Below are 20,186 nucleotides of genomic sequence, written 5' to 3'. Positions count from 1 at the left end.
TGATGTGAGAGTGAGGGGAGAAAACCAATGGTTTAGCCATGATGGTAGGTTATGAGAAGATTTTTATAGGTAGCAATGTGAGGGACTATTAATAATGGGGTGTGGAGGGAGTTATATGTAAGACTGTATTCAGGGGAATGAAGAGTGTGGGAAAGGATGTAAAGCTACAGGAAGCTGCAACAGCAGGGTGAGATTTGAAGACGAGGATGGTGACTTTGAACACAATGTTTTGGGGGCAAGAAGCCAATGTAGGTCAGTGAGTACAGGGGTGATTATTTGGTGCATGGCAAGTATTGTAGAAAGGAAATTAGGTAGCTGACCTTTGAATAAATTGGAGTTTTCTAGAAGATGAAGAATGGGAGTGGCAGCAAGGAGAGAGTGGGAAAATCTAATCTAAATGTGACACAATTATGGGATATTCTGAGGTATTATGGAAGCAGAGATGGGCATCGCTGGAGGTGGAAGGAAGCAGCCTTGGTGAAATAGGCTGGGCGGTTTGCAACCCAACTCCTAATGGTTTAAGGAGGCAGATTGTCCCTGAGTAAAGGAGATTTAGTTTGTTCCTGGCTTCTAGGGTGACCAGGGAGTAATGTGAGGATTTGGCTGATGTGAGCAAGAACAAGATCCTGCCTTAAGGTAGAAACATTGAGGTAAAATGAATGAAGTCTCATTCAGGAGCCAATAAACAAGCAAAATTCAACATGTTCCCAGTAATAACAAGGTTGAGTACAGGAGCTAGGAGAGGGACAGAGTTTGATTCAGGAACCTGGAGGAGAGCAAAGTTTAGTCTATAAAAGCACTGGAGGAGTAGACTTAAGTTCAGGAAACTGCCAGTGAGGCCTAGCCCAGGAGAAACAGCAGTGAGTCATGGAATTCAGTGGGGTCATAGCACTCAGCCTAGGAGGCCAAGAGAAACTTTGGGATAAAAGGGGACTTACTTTGGGTGACAGGCAAGGAGTCTTAGTTAATGCAATAACAGAAGCAAAATCCCTGAGCCAGAGGTTGTAACAGAGGAAAACACTAAGGACTTGAAAATGTCATTATCTAATGGGTGCGACACCAACACGATGTGCCAATAGTTGAATCGTGTAGGCTGTTCTCTCCCCAATCCCAAGGTAGAACTGGTCTCCATTTCAATGCATTTTTTGCTCTGCTGCAATTTCCTTTCTGATTTCCTACCTGCAGCATCTTCTCCAAGTGCTCTCCTGTTACCTAGAACAGGAGAGAAGGGGTGAAAACTTGAGGGGAAACTGGTGCCAAAGGAATATGACAGCAGAGAGAGGAATCTTGGAGGAGTCAGTGTCAAACAAGGGGCAGGAATATTTCACTAGCAAATAGCATTGCCTTGAGCAACACTGATTTTTTAACATAACTCTACACACATAAAACGGGACATTATATTGAAACTATTCCCCAGCACATTTAAATTAATCGCAGCCTTCCTTTGGAATGCAGAGTGTACGCAGATCCCCAGGCAGAAGCTATCAGCTTCAGTACTCAATTGAATAAAATCCTACCATGTAGCCTGCTGTCACACTCCACTATTTGAGGGTGACGCTATGAACAGAGATAATTCTGCTGCCATTTGTTTGGAATATGAAGCCTAACTCCTGCAATCACATCTAAAACAAACTAAACACAGTGATGAGTTGAGTGGCCAGTTTCCCTTCTGGCAAATATTGGCCATGCTTTTAAGATTTTCTGCAGACCAGACACAGTCGAGGGTTAATCTGAGACCCAAAAAAAAAAGCACGGGCCTGGTCTTGGTTGAAGAAAAGTCTTTTAAAGTAACGTGTAAAGCAGATGTTTGAAGGGGATCAGGGTCCAACTGTAATCTGAGACACTAGCTTCTTGCAAAGGGCCCTGCTGACTGTCACAAATTTTGTGCATTTTTTTCCCTCCCTGCTAACTAGCCCCAATGAAACTAATGTCAAGGCTGCAGAAACAGAGTTCAAATACAACCTAAGCATTGTTGTAGTTTGCCAGTCACAAAATACAACAAACTTTCGCCCTAGGAATTAAATGGAGGGATGTCTTGTTAATTATTCGTGCTCAATGAAGGCAAGACCCTTAAAGAGGCAAAAGCAAAATACAGCAGATGCTGGAAATCTGAGATAAAAAACAGAAAATGCTGGAAATACTCAGTGGTTCCAGGACCATCTGTGGAGAAAGAAACAGAGTTAATGATTCCTGTCTGTCATTTGCTGGTCAAAGGTCTTCAGCCTGAAATCTTAGTCCAAACCTTGCGGTCCCAATAGCGGTGAATGCTGCGGCTGGAACAGCGCCACAGCCTCTGGGCAGCCAACTTGTGTGTGAATCCGGAAGTTGCAGTTTGCCAGGATCGGCTCCAGTGGAGCAAACACTGATGGTCGTGCCAGGACCTGTCAGTCAGGAACTTGGGCTGATGGCTCTGGACTTTGTATTAGTGCTGATTTAGTTAGGAGTGCTCCTACCAGGCAAAAAGTCTACTCAGAAGCACAATCCTTAAATCAGCAGGAGCATTAAAACACTTCTACAAACTTAACCCCTACCCCCCCGACCCTGGCTCTGCTCACCAATGACCCCTCCCTTACACCATCACCTCCCACCGTCCCCAACACCCCTAAATCTGCTCACCCATAGCCCCTCCATCAACTAGTCCCAACTTTGTTCACCCACCTCTCCATCTCTCACCCCCCCATCACACCAGCTCCACTCACACTCCTCCCTGTTCCTCCACCTCCCATCTACCATCACCCCAACACCATCACCCACCTCCCCACTCCGTCACCCAATGCCCCTGGCTGTGTTCATCCACACCTCCCCCCTCAACCCCACAGCCCCTGCGCCACCCCCGGCTCTGCTCACCTGTGTGCCTTCCCTTGCCCTCCAGTGCCCCAAGCTCTTCTCACCTCCCTCCCCCTCCCCCCCCTCCCCCCCTTCCCCTCTTCCCCCTCCCCCGCCCTAGCACCCACCTCATCCTTCACCTACCCAACCCCCTATTCCCCTTCACTTCCACGACACTGCCTGCTCCTGAGTCACCTGAACATGACTCACCATGAGCTAGAATGGAGGCAGCAAAGTTTGGATGAGCTGAAGATTCTGAAGATGAGATGCTGACCCAGAATAGTCGAGTCTGGAGTAAGGAGGTAACAAAAGCAAAGATGATCATATCCAACATTGTGACTCCTCAGATACTGAAGCAGTCCATGACCAAATGCAGCAAGACCTGGACATTATCCAGGCTTGGGCTGACAAGGGGCAAGTAACATTCACACCACACAAGTGCCAGGCAATGACCATCTTCAACAATAGAGAATCTAACCATCACCCCTTGGCATTCAATGGCATTACCATCACTGAATCCCCCACTGTCAACACCCTGAGGGCTACCATTGACCAGAAACTGAACTGGACTAGCCATATAAATACTGTGGCTACGAGAACAGGTCAAAGGCTAGGAATCCGGCAGCGAGTAACTCACCTCTTGTCTCCCCAAATCCTGTCCACCATCTACAAAGCACAAGTCAGGAGTGTGATGGAACACTCCCCAGTTGACTGGATGAATGCAGCTCGCTCAAACTTAAGAAGCTGGACACCATCCAGGACAAAGCAGCCCACTTGGTTGTCACCCAATCCATAAACATTCACTCCCTCTACCACTGACGCTCAGTAGCAGCAGTGTCTACCATCTACAAGATGCACCGCAACAACTCACAAAGGCTCCTTAGACAGCACCTTCCAAACCCACAACCGCTACCATCTATAAGGAAACATGGGAACACCACCACCTGGAAGTTCCACTCCAAGCCACTCACCATTTGACTTGGAAATATATCGCCGTTCCTTCAATGTCATTGGGTCAAAATCCTGGAACTCCCTTCCTAACAGCACTGTGGGTGTACCTACACCACATGGACTGCAACGGCTCAAGAAGGCAGCTCACCACCACCTTCTCAAGAGCAACTAGGGATGGGGAATAAATGCTGGCCCAGCCAGCGAAGCCCACATCCTGAAAATGAATAAAAAAATTGATCTATGTCAAGGCAACTCCTATCAATTCCTGACAGAAGAAGATCTCTACATATTGCATCATGAGGGTAACACTTTGGTTCAGAAACACCTCCTGGTCTCACTCAATACCAGAATATTTAAAATGCAGTATCAACCAGAGAATTATGGAATGGTTAAAGCATAGAAGAGGTCATTTTGCTTGTCATGACCACATTGGCTCTCTGTCAGAGGAACTCAGCAAGGCGGCAGTCGATGAGTGATAGTTCCCTAACAATCCCCTCGCTTATTTAATTTTTCAATAATTTTGAAGTTGCCCACTTTGTGGGTCTGGAAATTCCAATCTGGCAATGTTTATAGTGTTGGACTGATGAGTTCCAGCACTTCTTCCTGGAACAGTCCATATGTGGTGGCCAGATGTGCACCGTGACTGACCCTTATTGGCAGTGAGGTGGTTACATCTGGTTGGGCTTCCCACTGTGATTTAGGTTTGGGGAAGTAATTTGTGAAACACTTTCCTGTAGTTTGGTAACCTTGAATGAGCCCACGTTTGAGGTGGATTGCAGAAAACTTTCGACTGCTCCTGGAAGAAAAGAATAACAACTTGCATTATTTAGCACCTTTAACATAATAAAATGCCCAAAGGTATTTCACAGGAATGTGATCGGACAAAATTTGACACTGAGCCATACAAGACTTATTCCCTAGACAGCTGACAGCATAATGATGGGGAAATGGTGGGATAGCCAAAAGATCAGAGCTGGAGGAGTGTAGACATCTCGGAGAGTTGTAGAGCTGAAGAAAGTTAAACAGATAGGGAGGGACGTGCCATGGAGGGATTTGAACACAAGGGTAAAAGCTGCTGTACTGGGAGTAAATGCACCTCAAGAACGCAGGTCTGCTGGGCGAAAGGAACTTGGTGCAAGGTAGAATAGAGGAGGCAGAGCTTTAGATGAGGTCAAGTTTACGGCGTGTGGAAGATGGCTGGCTGGCCAAGAGAGCATTGGAATAGTTAGAACAAGCACATACACGTCCTCTTTCCAATCTGTATTTGTATGTTACCCTTGAAACTACCCATTCAGTCGCTGTGTCTGAGTCATTATGATGATGGATGCATGATGGAGGCAGTCAAGTGAGAAAACTAGCTCTTTTATGTTTTACAACAAGAGTCTTAACCAGTCTCTACTCCCAGCCTCATTACAGTGTGAATCTCAGCAGAAATTACTATTAACAATACCTGACAGGAGGTCAACTTTAATAAGTTACCATCAATGCTCAACACCTGCCCAAAAGCTCTGTCGGAATAGCATCCTAGGGACACTGATAGGAATTACGGGTGACTTACTATTGCAGAAGCAGCCTTGTCATTATTAACCCCTGAGGAAGGCTTTCAACTGTCAAGTTCCTCGAGAAGCCTGTTAATTAGAGAACGGAAAGGCAATGTTGTTCTTCAGAGCGTTATTGTTGGACCAGATCCATGGAGGCTGCTGACATCTCACTGTGCTCAGACATATTTGTCTTTATGAGTTAGAGGTGGGGTATGTTATTGTTGGACCAATCAACAGACATTCCCACTAGTGTCGTGGAAACTATTCATTATACTGAACTGAGGTGCTTTCGGTTTTTTCTTTTGTGTGTTGTTTAGATGACTGGATGCATTTGAACTATTTCCCTGCCCCCTCTGAACCTTGACTTATTTTTGTGACAGAATGTTCTCCAATGTGTGAAGCAAATCTCAAGTGTCAAGAATGTGAGGGTTCATCATTTTACTGATTAACCACTTCATCCTTAATTTCTCTATACTGAGAAAGAGTGGGGCTTGTTTAAAGTGGGAGGGCTTGTTAAGAGGCAACACTCAGCCGCCCAGCCTTTCGTAACCCTTGAACCCAAACCTGTGGGAACCACCCTGTTTATGTCAGAGAGCACCAGGATAGCAGGAAAACTGTGTGAGCAGAGTTATTTTTACACTGGAGTTTGCAATTTTTCTTCTTTGCTCTTGTATCTTCCCCTGAGAAAGGCATTGTGCAGGCCCAGAAACACAGGAACACACCAATGTGCCTGCGTGGATATGGGAAGCCTGAACAATTTGGTCACAGGTAACCATAACAACCATCTCTTTTATTCAGCCTCTTGTGCAGGAAGACCTTCTTTATTTACTTATTGTCGGGTCGTGAAATCAGTTTGTAGGTGATCGGTTTTGTCCATCAGCTCCATTTCATTAAATTGCTTTAGTTTCTGGTTTAATGTCAGTTTTCTTGCAGTTTATAGATTCACTGGGCATCTGAAGAGAACATGATGAAGGATTTAACTTCTAGATTAAAAGGGAAGGATTTTATTCCTTTTCTCAACAAAAAAAAAGACTAATACCCATCATTATAGAAATTTTCCAAAAGGGAGTTTACAGAGGACGCTGAGCGTAAAGGTGATTTCTTAAAACAAAGGGAAAGTGTTCTAGAAATGTCATTACTGTGACATTAATAAGATTAAAGATTATTCACCCAGTAAATAGCACTGAGTTTAAAAAATAAGTGAAAAATAAAACATTTGGTAAGATTATAATTTTTAAACTAATGTTTATCCACCACACGCACACGCACATGCACACACGCACATACACAAATGTGCATGTGTAATCATTAACGTGATCACATGCACATGTATGTACACAAACACACACATATGTGTACAAGCTCAAATATACATTATGCATACACAAACAGACATATATATATATATATAAAACCTAAAATATACATTATACATACATGTATAGACATGGGTCTTTACAAAAATAAGAGTTCAGATATTTAAGTTCTAATTTTATCCTGGAGCATGCATCACATGCTCAAGAGAAACACCTAAACCCAGGCCTTGTTTGCAGACCCACAGGTCCAAGAGTCAGGCACATTAGTGGCACTCAAAAGGTGGATGTGAGTGTTTGATATACCCATTACCTCATTTATTGAGTAATAAATAATTCAGCTTTATCTCTGTCTCCCAGATTCTAAAAACAAATGGAGAAAATACTTAAAGTTTTCAATCACTTTTACACACTGTACTCCATTTGCCAACAATGTACTTGTATGTCGCACCTTTTAACCTCTAAGGTTTCTAAGATGCTTCACAGAAACATAACAAAATAATTGAGTCAAAGCAGGAGAGACTAACTGGGGTGGGAGAGGATGTTGAGATGCTTAGGGAGGGAATTCCAAAGCATGGGGCTGAAGGCATGGCTGCCACTAATTGGATGAAGGGGAGAGGGATGCATAAATGGCCTGATCAGGAATAATGCACTTAAGGCGGTCAAGAACCCTAGCCTTCACCTATGTCTGTAGTCTCAATGGGTTATTTGGACAAAAAATGCTGTAAAAACTCAGCAGGTCTTTCTCTCCACAGACAATGTTAGACCTGCTGAGTTTTTACAGCATTTTTCTGGGGTTTTTTTTCCAGATTTCCAGCAAATGCAGTATTTTGCCTTTATTTACGGGTTATTTGGACTACCCTTGAGCCTCTTCATCTTGTGGATAACATTGGATATGGCAACAATTACGGTCCCCACTCTTCGAAATAACAAGTTCTAGGCCAAGCAGCATTAAGAGGGAAGCTACGGTCTGTTGACATTTGGTGCATGTTACCCTGACAGACTGTCAGATTTTCTGGACCTGCATCAGCCCTTTTTGCAAGCTGTTGACCAGGCTATTTTTGCTCGGTTTTATTTTGGATGTCTAATAACTGCCTAATCCTATTTCTCAATCACTGTGACTGGGTCTGAGGCATATTCTTCTAATCCTTTTGGATCCATAAAGGTCCTTTGTGAATTTGGCTGGATCAGTACAGTACTAAAGGAGCCACTCTTGTCTATTGACAGGTGAACGCAACACGGCAAGAAGACAAACTAACAGAAGAGTGCGACCAACTAATTGAAATCATCCAGCAACGAAGGCAAATCATTGGCACAAAAATCAAAGAAGGGAAGGTAAGAAGCAGACCATCACTGATGACTCTAGTCATTGACAGCAGATCTGACGGATCTCAAGGGGCTGAATGGCCTACTCCTGTTCCCATGTTCCTAGATATGTACCAGTATTACTTGGACCATTAACCGCACGCAGGCTGGGTCTCACAAAAAGGTATTCATATGAAGAGATGTTCATGTACAGATATTCATATATCTAATGAGTAGCACAGCCAGTCTAGGAAAGTCTAGGTTTAATCTTCAGTTTGTGCTTAGTTAGTTTGATCGTAGGAAAGCTGGAACTGGCTCTAGCATCACCATATTGGGAAAAAATAAGTCAACTAGCTATCTGGGTTCTCATTATTATCCACTCACCTACTGTGAAAGTGAACAAATAGACACATTAGTAGAGGAAGGTGGACTGGATGAATGTTGCTTTGACACTCCTGTTGAATTGCTTGCTTGCACCCATTATCAGACATGATAATGGTCACTTAAGTTAGGTCATGTGGTGTGGTGGGGAGGGGCAAATACCCTGTATTGAACTCCAGGGGCAGAATTTTCAGTTCAGCAGGTGGACACGGCCAGCTGGCCCAGGATTGGCCAGGAAACAGGCCACCGCCCACAATCGGCCCCCGGCCATGATTACACACTGGCAGGCCAATTATGGACCACCCAGCGTGAAACATGGCTCCCCACTGGTCAGGAAGGGCCGAGCGGTGGTGGGGGGTTGGGGGGGGTGGGGAGTGGGGGATGGTGGGCGGTGCCTGTCGGCTGCTGGGTCCAATGGCAACCCGGCGGCTAGTTTAAAAACAGTACAGACAGCCCCTGGAAGACTGTCACGGGAGAACACCTGTTCTGTGTTAGCAAACTCAAGTGATGGAGTCGAGGGCGGCTGGATATGGCAGGCGGGAGGGCAAGTCAGGTGGGCACTCGGCCCTCTGCTTTTCGGATGAATGCCTCATTGTCCTCCTGGAGGAAGCGGCTGCCTAGAGGGACACCCTTGTCCCCAGAGATGGGAGGAGGAGGCCACTGTGCCTCAAAAAGAGGGCACTGGAGGAGGTTGCAGCATTGGTTAGCAGCCATAACGTGGTGCGGTGCACATGGATCCAGTGCCGGAAGAGGTTCAATGACCTGCAATGCTCAGGAAGGGTGAGTACCGTGTTGACATGGATCAGTGTGGTGAAGTGCTAAGGTGTGGCCATCTCCCTGTGGACCTCAGGGGTGTTAGAGTCCACGTGTCAACTGCCAATGACGCCAAAGCTAGCCAAGGGGTTGCGCCCTGGCTGCTTGCATTGAGTACCTTGCAACTCGACGGCCATGACATGGATGTGCCCTGCGAGGTGTTCCTCAGTTGGGGTTGGCCAGGCTGCAGTGGCGCTGCAGGTGGAGAATGGACTAATCAATGCTTCTTTGTCCTTTCAAGAGAAGACGGGCCATAACCAATCAGAGAGGTCATGTATAGACGGGGGCCCACCCAACCTCCTGCTGCTCAGCAGGTTCAAGCAGGACACCCTCGAGCTCGAGAGTTGCCATACTCCCCATGCAACTGGGTGTGGAGAGGTGGGAGTGCCAGATGAAGGTAAGAGCGCAATGCACAGAGGTGAGAGCTTTGGCTTGTGAAATCATTCTAGTGTAGTCTCTTCATTGATGTGAACCTTGAACCTGGAATCTCCATTGATGATCAAAAGACGATGGCACCATGATGCAGATCTCCATTGTCTCACCAGGGTGCCTGGCATGTACAGTGACAGTGTGATGACTTTAACTAATGACATGTCCTTGTTCTCCCTTAGATTCACCAGCACCCAGTCGCTATCTGGACCCAGAAGGGACACCCCTGACACCGGAGGACCATCAGGCATCATTTGCACCTGCATCACACCCACACTCTGAACTAGGCACCAGTGCAGACACCAGCACCTTGGTGGGCATTAAAGCGACAGCAGGATTGTTGGCACACCTTAGTGAGGGCACTGCAAACTCACTTCAGGTACAGGCAGAGGCAGAGAGCGCCCAGGGCGCAGGCAGTCAGCTGACTTTTGGGGACCAGGACGCTGCTCAGTCAAAGGCAGATGATGAGCCCCTGCAGTCGTCCATTAGGCGACAGATGCTGGACATCCAGTGGGATGTGTGGGAGGATCTGGTGGAGATTCATGAGGGTGTGTGTGGCATAGTCTCTGTTGTGGAGGAGTCCATGTGGAGTGTGAGCACTGCATTGACCCTCGTGGCCAAGCACACTGCCTCCTCCATTAAGACAGTGGCGACTCTCATGGAGAGGCAGCTCCAGGAACAGAATCAGGGGTTCCTGGGGTTTTGCTCAGGCCTGCCAATCCCTCACACAGGCAATGACATCAGGTGGTTAATGCCAGTGTGGGAGATGGATGGGGCACCCAGTATTTCAGCTAGGTGCCCGTCCATCAATGGTGTGTGGGGAGGCCCAGAGTGACCTCACATTGGTGCATGAGCTGCTTGTCATCTCTGCGGCCTCCTCTGCGGGCGCTCCAGATGAGGGCAGCAGCTCCTCCGCCCCTCTGCCAGTGGCCGTGGCATCTAATGAGGCTGCGGCGCCTGGGGAGCTGCCAGCTGTGACACTGGCCGCTCCCTCCCAGGTGAGGCCGGCACAGGCTCCACTGGCCAGAGGACAACCACCAAGGTCATCAAGGCCAACAACACAGCAGAGTCAGCAGCCTGTCTCCTATGCCAGTGTCAGCAAGGCTAGGGGATGCCGAAGACTTAGTACTCATAAACGTGGGTTAGAAGCACCATGAGCACAACAGGGACAGTTCACGGGTGATTTTCTGTTCACTTCTGTTTGGTTTATATGTCTGCTGGTGTGGACATCAACACCAGTAATGGTCATGTCATTATGTTTTCAAGGTGACAATAACATTAAATTTGCTTTGGTTCTGATGGCCTGAGTATGCTTCACCTTTTTTCTTTCAGGTGCAGGGTACTTCCAGTATGTGATGCTGGATGTGAGTGGCTGGATATTTTATTGCACAGGCAGGTCTTTGGTAGCCTAGCTGAAGGTGCGTTGGATCAAGGCGTCCCTGATGTCCCTGCCTTGCTGGAGGTTACCGAGATCTCACACCCTCAGCATCATCCTCACCGTGCTCCTTTTCTGATTCACCACTGGATTCATCATCAGTGGCCGGTGCAGCTGCGTCAAGATCCTCTTCCTCCAGTGGGTACCCCCTTGCCAATGCCAGATTGTGGAGAGAGCAGCATGCAACCACTATCCGTGACACCCGCTCTAGGGGGTATTGCATTGCATCCCACTGAACGGTCTATGCATCGGAAGCGCATCTTCAGAAGACCTATCGTCCTCTTTATCACTGCCCTTGTGGAGGCTTGATTGCTATTATAATGTTGCTCTGCCTCTGTTCTTGGATGGCAGAGAGATGTCATAAGCCACCTTTTCAATGGATAGCCCTTGTCACCCAGCAGCCATCCATCCATTCGGGCTGGAGCACTGAAAAGCCACGGCACCTGGGAGTGTCTCAGGATATAAGCGTCATGGGAACTGCCTAGGTACCAAACAGTTAGGGAGAGATAGAAGATCAAATATGTAATCAAATTTCAGAGAATTGTAAGAATAATAAGGCAGTAATAGTCGGGGATTTTAACTAACCAAATATTAACTGGGATAGTGTTAGTGTGCAAGGTAGGGAGGGAGCAAGATTCTCATGTTACATCCAGGAGAACTTTTTTAGCCAGCATGTAGAAAGCCCAACAAGGGAGGGGGCAGTTCTGGACCTAATATTTGGAAATGAGCCCGGGCAGGTGGAAGGCACAACAGTAGGGGAGCATTTTGGACATAGTGACCATAACTCAGTTAGATTTAGGATAGTTTTGGAAAAGGATAATATTGGGCCTGGAGTAAAATTTCTATACTGGGGAAAGGCTAATTTTACTAAGGTGGGATGCAATTTGCCCCAACTGGACTGGGAGCAGCTACTTGCAGATAAAACTGTGTCAGAGCAATGGAAGGCATTCAAGGAGGAAATAGCGAGAGGACAGGGCAAATATGTTCCTGTAAAGACAAAGGGAGGGACCAATTCTTAGAACCCTGTATGTCAAGAGATGTAAAAGTTAGGATTAAGAAAAAAAGAGAAGCTTCTGGCAGAAACTAAGGGCTCAATATGGCAGAGTCTTTAAAGGAGTATAAAAAGTGCAGGCATGTATCTCAGGCTATTGGGGGAAGCAAGGGAAGAGATATCAATGGCTCTGACAGTAATTTTCAAATCCTCTCTGGACATAGGTGAGGTGCCAGAGGACTGGAGGACTACTAGTGTTATCCCATTATTAAGAAACGGAGGAAGGGATAGACCAGGAAATTACAGGCCAGTCAGTCTAACCTCAATGGTGGGGAAGTTACTGGAAAGAATTCTGAGGGACAGAATATATCTGCACTTGGAGAGACATGGATTAATCAGGGATAGTCAGCATGGATTTGTTAAGGGAAGGTCGTGTTTGCAAATTTGATTGAATTTTTTGAGGAGGTAACCAGGAGTGTTGATGAGGATAATGCATTTGATGTGGTTTACATGGACTTTAGCAAGACTATTGATAAGGTCCCTCATGGCAGACCGGTCAAGAAAGTAAGAGCCCATGGGATCCAAGGCAAAGTGGCACGTTGGATCCAAAATTGGCTGAGAGGCAGGAAGCAGAGGGTGATGGTAGAGGGATGTTTCTGTGACTGGAAGTCTGTTTCCAGTGGGATTCCACAGGGCTCGGTGCTGAGGCCCTTGCTGTTTGTGATGTACATAAATGACTTGGACTTAAATGTAGGGAGTATGATCAAGAAGTTTGCGGATGAAACGAAAATTGGTTGGGTGGTAAATAGTGAGGAGGATAGCCATAAACTGCAGGAGGATATCAATGTACAGGTCAGGTGGGCAGAGCAGTGACAAATGGTATTCAACCTGGAAATGTGTGAGGTAATGCACTTGGGGAGGGCTAACAAGGCAAGGGATTACACTATGAATGGTAGGACCCTAGAAAGTACTGAAGATCAGAGGGACCTTGGTGTGCATATCCATAGATCCCTGAAGGTAGCAGGGCAGGTAGATAAGGTGATTAAAAAGCTATATGGAATACTTGCCTTTATTAGCTGATGTATATAGTGCAAGAGCAGAGAGGTTATGCTGGAACTGCATAAAACGCTGGTTAGGCCACAACTGGCGTACTGTGTGCAGTTCTGGTCACCACATTATAGGAAGGATGTGATTGCACTGGAGAGGCTGCAGAGGAGATTTACCAGGATGCTGCCTGGGCTGGAGAGTCTGAGCTATGAGGAAAGATAGGATAGGCTGGGGTTGTTTTCCTTGGCGCAGTGAAGTTTGAGAGAGGACCTAATAGAGGTGTATAAGATTATGACGGGCAAAGATAGGCTGGATAGGAAGCCACTTTTCCCATTAGTAGAGGGATCAATAAACAGGGGGCATAGATTTAAGGTAAGAGGTAGAAGGCTAAGAGGGGAGTTGAGGAGAAATGTTTACACCCAGAGGGTGGTGGGAGTCTGGAACTCACTGCCTGAAAGGGTGGTTGAGTCAGAAACTCTTGGAACACTTAAGAAGTATTTAGATATTCACTTGCATTGCCATAGCCTCCAGGGCTATAGGCCAAGCGCTGGAAAATGGGATTGATGTAGTCAGATCTTTGTTGACCGGCATGGACACGATGGGCCGAATAGCCTCCTTCTGTGCTGTAGAAGTCTATGAGTCTATGAGCCTGCCTTACACAGACTTACAGAATCTGTATCCTGTGGTCACACACTATCAGGACGTTCATGGAGTGGAAGCCCTTCCTGTTGACAAAGGCACCCGGCTGACCCGCTGGTGCCTTGATGGCCACGTGTGCAGTCGATGGCACCCTGGACACAGGGGAACCCAGCTATCACTGCAAAGCCTCTGGCTTACTCAGCCTGGCTGGTCTTATCAGTACGCTAAGGAATAAAGGTCAGTCCCTGCCTGAACAGAGCTTCTGCCCCCAGCTTGACACAACTATGGACAGCTGATTGGGAGACTCCACACTAATCCCCCACTGGCCCATGGAAAGTGCCGCTGTCACCTTCAGAGACACTGACATTGGATGTCCACCCACACAGTTGGAGCTGATCTCAAGTCCAATTGTCTGACAAATTGGGGTCACTGTCTCCCTTGAGAGGTGGAGCCTCCTTTGGCACTGTACCACAGACATATTGAGGTAGCTGCTTCGCTGCCTGTAAACCCTGGCAGCAGGATAATGACGTCTTCTGTGGCCCCTTCTGCCTTGGACTTCCTGCTGGCCCTGCGCCCCTTGTGCCTGGGCCTCTCCTCCCACAGGTCCCTCCACTGGAAGCCGCACTGGGACACCTGGTCTCCTCTCCCTTTTGCCTCTCTCTTTCTCCACAGAGGAAGTGCCTCCAGTGGAGACCACAATCCTCGTTACCAGGGTAACGGAAGGCTGTCTGATACCTGGAAGGGACCACACGGTCTGAATCCTCCAGGGGCCTTGGAGACACCAATAAGTCCTGAAATGAAGACCGGAAATGCTAAGAAAGAAGATCTGAACAGAGATGAAGCTGCCAAATATCAATAAGCCACCAGCAGCAAACTATCTCCAAAACTCCTTACTACTCACACTGGCAGTGCTGCTGACCCCTTTTTATATTGTCCTTGGATGAGGCTTAGCAAATTGTCGGCTGCCCGTCTGCCCATTTTGCACATGTGAAGAGTGCAAGATCGCATGGCAATGCAAAATCCAGCTTAATTGCCTTTTTAATGGCCTAAACTGGTCTTGTAATTGGTGGGGGGGGGGAGTGGCTTCGACTCCCATGAACCGAAATATCACACCAATGCGCAACGATGTTGGGACACTCACTCGACATCATCACACGCTATTTTACCTTCGAGCAGGTCAGGCACTTGCCCATCTTTTCAGCGAAAAGTTCTGCCCCAGGAAAACAGAGCGGCGTTCTGCAAGATGTACTTTCAGGGAAAAAAATGTATTGATTTTGGTCAGAATTGGATAACAGCACTCAATCAACATAAGAGCATGAGGAACAGGAGCCAGAGTTAGCCCTACAGCCCCTCGAGTCTGCTCCCTCATGGAGATGAGAGGGAGGTGTAACTGATGGTGGAATTGCCAGAAATGGGAGAGAGGTGGAGCTGTGGGAAGCTAGGGTTACATGCTGTGAGTCAGTAAGAGTGGGTCTGGGTGGCAGATGGAAGCACTGGTATGTCAGAAATTAAGTGTGAAGGTGGAACCAGGCCAACACATCCAAGGGGAGCCTAGAGAAGCAGGAGGCTGACAGCACACAGACCCAAATGGGATGCAGTATGAACACTTTGAACTTGCGCAGCCCCTCTCAAACCTGTATGAAGAAGGTCAGTCTTGGCTATAAGCATAGGCTCAATGGTGAACCCTCAACGGTAGATAGTGGAACCTACTGATCAATGTGTACCAGAGTGAAAAGGGAAGTGAATTGAAAATTGATTTTAAGGAAAGAAATATACTGAAACTGTGCAGCGGGAAATACCCCAGTATCAGCTGATTTATGTATCTTTGTGATGTACTGCTCTAGCCAGTTAAATCGACATGTTCAGTATGCATGTACCAGAATCATTCTTGGACAATCATTTTCTAATATTAATATATTGGAAGACGTGGATTAAGATGAACATAGGAAGATAGAAACAGAGCAGGAGGCCATTCAGCCCTTTTAACCTGTCCCACTATCCAACCAGATCGTAGCTGATCTGTATCTTAACTCCATTGACCCACCTTGGTACCAAATCGCTTACCCTCTTTGACCAGAAAAAAACTATCACTTACGGTTGTCAAATTTTCAGTGGACCCCTAGCTTTTTTGGGACAGAGATTCAGATTTTTACCACCTGTCCCCTGATGAGTGGGGTGGGGCCTGTGGCTGGCTTGAAAATGAGATCAGGAGGAGTACAGACTACAGCAATCCCGCTTCTCCTTCCAGTCAGGACACCATCCAGTCGAGTTTCTAAGCCTAAGATCATTAATAGAGGCGGAGAAGAGAACAGCTACCATCCAAACACTAAACGGAGATCAGTGGAACACACTAGCACTCAGACATAATGAGCTATTCCACCAAAGAGCTGAGGAGCTTTAATCAATAGCATTAAATCGTGGGCCAGGATTTTCCGGTAGTCGGACAGGCTCGTGAGTGGGTGTGGCCGGGAAAAGGACCGCCACCTGCGATTGGGCCCCCGGCCGCGATTTCGTGCTGTCTGGCTAATTAACAGCATGAAACACGCGCTACAGCGCTCAGCGTTGCCGGGGTGGGGGAGGGGCGGGAGGAGTGTGAGCGCTGGAGTTCGGCGCATGCGCGGGAGCGCTCGCAGTAAAAGCTCCCTGAGGCACAGGGCTGCCTCAGGATGCTGAAGGTTGTTTATCAAATAAAAATAAAAGAATTTAAAAATAATGAGAACATGTTCCGCCCCCCCCCACCGACCCCCAATGTGACTCTGTCACCTGAGCAGAGATGTAAAATATGAGTGGAAAAAAATTTTTTTTTAGTCGCTGAACGAAACCTCATCCCGCCCATGGATGAGGTTTCACCAAAAATGCAAAGGCCACTTGGCCTTTTCACCTGCCCGCCCACCGAACAGGCAGCAAAAAATTCCTATCAATTAGTCGATTAAGGGCCTTAATAAGCCGCTTAATTGACGACTCCCACACGCGCCCACCGACTGAAACATTTTGTGTCATTTTACGCTCGTTCAGGTCAGGCGCAGGCTTGCCAGACAAGCCAAAACTTCTGCCCGTGGTGTCTGTCAGTCACTTCCTGAACTCATAATCTAGGCCCGATTCACTCTACAGCTGTCCCTACCCTGCCCAATATTCATACTGTGGAACAGAAAGAAAGGAATTGCACTTTGTTTAAAAGCAATACAACAAAGGCTAATCACAAAAGAAGATAATATCCCCTTTGCAGTACAGATTGAACTGGAAATAATTGGACTGGTTGACAAGCAGCTAGTGCAATGTCATAATTGGGTGAAAGACAATAACTGAGGACAAGTGATCTGACATTTTAATCGGCGTTTTATTTGCTGTTAGTCTCTGTCTGTCAGCTCCACCCCATGTCATAAACTCATGAAGCCAGCCATATCTTAAAGCGTATCTATGAATATATATACATGCCATGGCAGTCTTCTACAGACCTAACCCCTAGAAATTCGATGACTGACTGCCCCCGTTAAAGGACTGTACAATGGGCAGCAAAGTACCCAATATGGCAGGCACATTCTACATCAGAGTCCACTGCCCGCCATATTAGCAGAGGCACCAAGAGGCATCCGGAGCCCATGCCTGAATTGGGCACGTATGCAAGTCAGGGGCCTAAGACTGGCATTGCAGGCCAGTGTCATTCAGGAAAACACAGTTTACATGCAGTCTGACCAGTGTTCCTTCAAGCAGCTACTGCAGGCTACCATCAAAAACGATAAGTTTTAAGAAAATACTTAACCTGGCTGCGGGTGAGCTCCGCCTGTCTCCACCATAAAACCACGGCCTGCTGCTGACCACTGCTTGCCCCCTCTCAATTGCTGCTTCAATCCCTTCTGAATGCCCCTTTCCCTTGCCCCTCATCTAGTCACTCCACTCCCTCCCCCAACTCTCTGTCACCAAGACCTCCCAGCACTGTCACAGCCCAGCAGCAGGCTGCTGCTCACTGATCTGATGTAAATGAGGCCTGAGAACCAATATCAGGTGGAACTGAAATCTAAGATACAATTTCCCTTAACCGAATCTACTTCACAATTAAGCCCAGTGGACCAGCTCTACACTGTGGAAGGAAAGGGGGAAAACAATTATGAGAACCAATGTTCCTGAACATTTTTAAAATTGCGTTGTAAACTTATATGGTTTAGCTGAATGATTTTGGCTCAATTAGATCTTCCAATACTCATTCTGCAAAACCAAGAGCCATCATAGGAAAATAGGAATTGCTTGATGAAAAAAGACCAAGAGTCTTCGAGTTCACTCTCTACCACTTGGCTAGTCACATGATACAAGCGTAATGGAGTTGTTGACTAATCATTAGCAATTAATCTCTGTTAATTAGTATATCAGACCCAGACATGGACGAGGAAAACCATAAAGGTGAAGAGCTTGATTTTAATTTGTGTGGGATCAGCCTGTGCGAACACACACTTTGAGGGGGTTCTAGGAGTTAAAAATCTACATTGTCCAGGGAGACAACTGTGTCAATCAGAACTCTTGCCCCATGCTCCACACCCGCCCCTCTGTACCCTCCTCATGACTCAGCAGCTTGGGAATCCTATCCCAGTTGCTAGTGGGGCAGACCCCAGCACCTTATTTCCATATCTAGATTCCAAATGCCCTTTGAACCTGGCAAAAGCCTGGCCATTGGCCATAAGAGACCATCGTGGCAGATTTGGCCAGGCCAGGAAGCCGCAACTACCTCCCCTGCTCAAGCCTCGGGAGACTGTTGGGTTAGGAGAGTGGCAGTGTCCTTGCCACCTGTGAATTAACATTATAATCAGCCAGACTGGGACAGGAAAGTACTGACTTCCCACCCAGAAGGACAAGGGCAGCAGACACATGGGAACACCACCACCTGCAAGTTCCCCTCCAAGTCACTCACCATCCTGACTTGGGAATATATCGCTGTTCCTTCACTGTCAATGGGTCAAAATCCTGGAACTCCCTCCCTAACAGCACTGTGGGTGTACCTACACCACATGGATTGCAGCGGTGCAAGAGGGCAGCTCACCACCACCTTCTCAAGGGCAACTAGGGATGAGCAATAAATGCTGGCCTAGCCAGCGATCACACCTCATGAAAGAATAAATAAAAGGTGGGAGGTGGAGGTTGCAGTGAAATCGAGACCCAGAGGTCCAAGGTCACCCGTTCCTCTCAATCATGCAACGCTACCACATGTCATGTCTCAAGTCACTGACATACTATATCCCATAAAGTTATTTTCTGAAGGAAATCTGTCTCATTTGCATTTGAATTAATAAGTACTTTCTGCTTCCAGCTTTGCTATAACTCATAGAATGATACAGAACAGAAGGAGGCAAGTGGCCTAGAGTAGCTCTCCATGGTTCGGAATCAGCCAGCAAATGATTTATCCTGCTGTTTCCTGGTGGCTTTGCACTTTTTTTCCCTTTTCAAGTATTTACCCAATTTTTTTTTTTTGAAAGTTAGCGGTGAATTTGAGGTTGACGGTGGCATAATGGTATTATTGCTGGACTGGTAATCCAGGCACCCAAGGGGAATGCTGTGGGGACCCCTGTCTAAACCCATCATGGCAGATGGTGAAATTTGAGTTCAATAAAAAAATCTGGAATTAAAAGCCTAACGATGACCATGAAACCATTGCCGATTGTTGTAAAAACCCATCTGGTTCACTAATGTCCTTTAGGGAAGGAAATCTGCCATCCTTACCTGGTCTGGCCTGCATGTGACTCCAGACTCACAGCAATGTGGTTGACTCTTAAATGGCCTAGTAAGCCACTCAGGTCTCAAGGGCAATTAGGGATGGGCAAAAATGTTGGCCTAGCCAGGGACACCCACATCGCATGAACGAATATAAAAAAAAAATTGCTCTCACTGTCCTTTTGGGCAACATATTCTACGTCATCACAACTCGCTGTGTGTAAATAGATTTCTTGTCCTCTCCCCCGGTTGAAAAGAGAGTGTGCAATGGAAAATGTGTATTTGCCAAGCAGATTGATGTAGCCCAATGCCCCTTTGTCTGAGCCCCTTTCTTTTTATTGAAGGTGGTGCGGCTGCGGAAGCTAGCCCAACAAATCTCTAACTGCAAGCAGTGTATTGAACGATCTGGCTCCCTCATCACTCAAGCGGAGCAGACGCTGAAAGAGAATGATCACGCTCGCTTCCTGCAGACAGCTAAAAATATCTCTGAAAGGTAAGGGAGTTGTTTTCTGCTTTCTGTGACTAAGTGTACTTCATGCTACCACAGAGGCAGTCTCAATCCATCCTTATCCTTGGGAGTGGAAGCTTTCATCTTTTTAGGCTGTGTTCCTGACTTCCCATTTCATTATAACATGGCTATTTTTATATGAAGCGTTAGTTTCTGAATGAGTTTCGTTTTCCAGGCTAGCGCAGCTTCTCGTGGTCTCCCTGGGTGGAATTTTACACCTTGTGGGCAATCTTCAGGTTGGCAGGAGGACGTGTGGATATCGGAGACACGCCCACCATCAATTAAACGGCTACTTAAGGCCATTAAAAGC

The 20,186-nt window shown here is 46.9% G+C and overlaps 1 protein-coding gene across 5 annotated transcripts in view; it reads left to right on the top strand.

Annotated features, from left to right (window-relative positions):
• mid1 (midline 1) overlaps nucleotides 1-20,186 on the top strand; it is a 378,412-nt gene that overhangs the window by 323,484 nt on the left and 34,742 nt on the right. For all 5 annotated transcript variants that reach the window (XM_041211614.1, XM_041211613.1, XM_041211615.1 and 2 more), the window contains exons 4-5: nucleotides 7,859-7,966; nucleotides 19,713-19,861. In XM_041211614.1, coding sequence (XP_041067548.1) covers nucleotides 7,859-7,966; nucleotides 19,713-19,861 — 257 coding nt within the window. The remainder of the gene's footprint in view (nucleotides 1-7,858; nucleotides 7,967-19,712; nucleotides 19,862-20,186) is intronic.

Source organism: Carcharodon carcharias, chromosome 18 (assembly GCF_017639515.1).
Source record: "Carcharodon carcharias isolate sCarCar2 chromosome 18, sCarCar2.pri, whole genome shotgun sequence".
Classification (NCBI taxonomy): domain Eukaryota; kingdom Metazoa; phylum Chordata; class Chondrichthyes; order Lamniformes; family Lamnidae; genus Carcharodon; species Carcharodon carcharias.
This window is presented reverse-complemented; position numbering and strand designations above follow the sequence as displayed.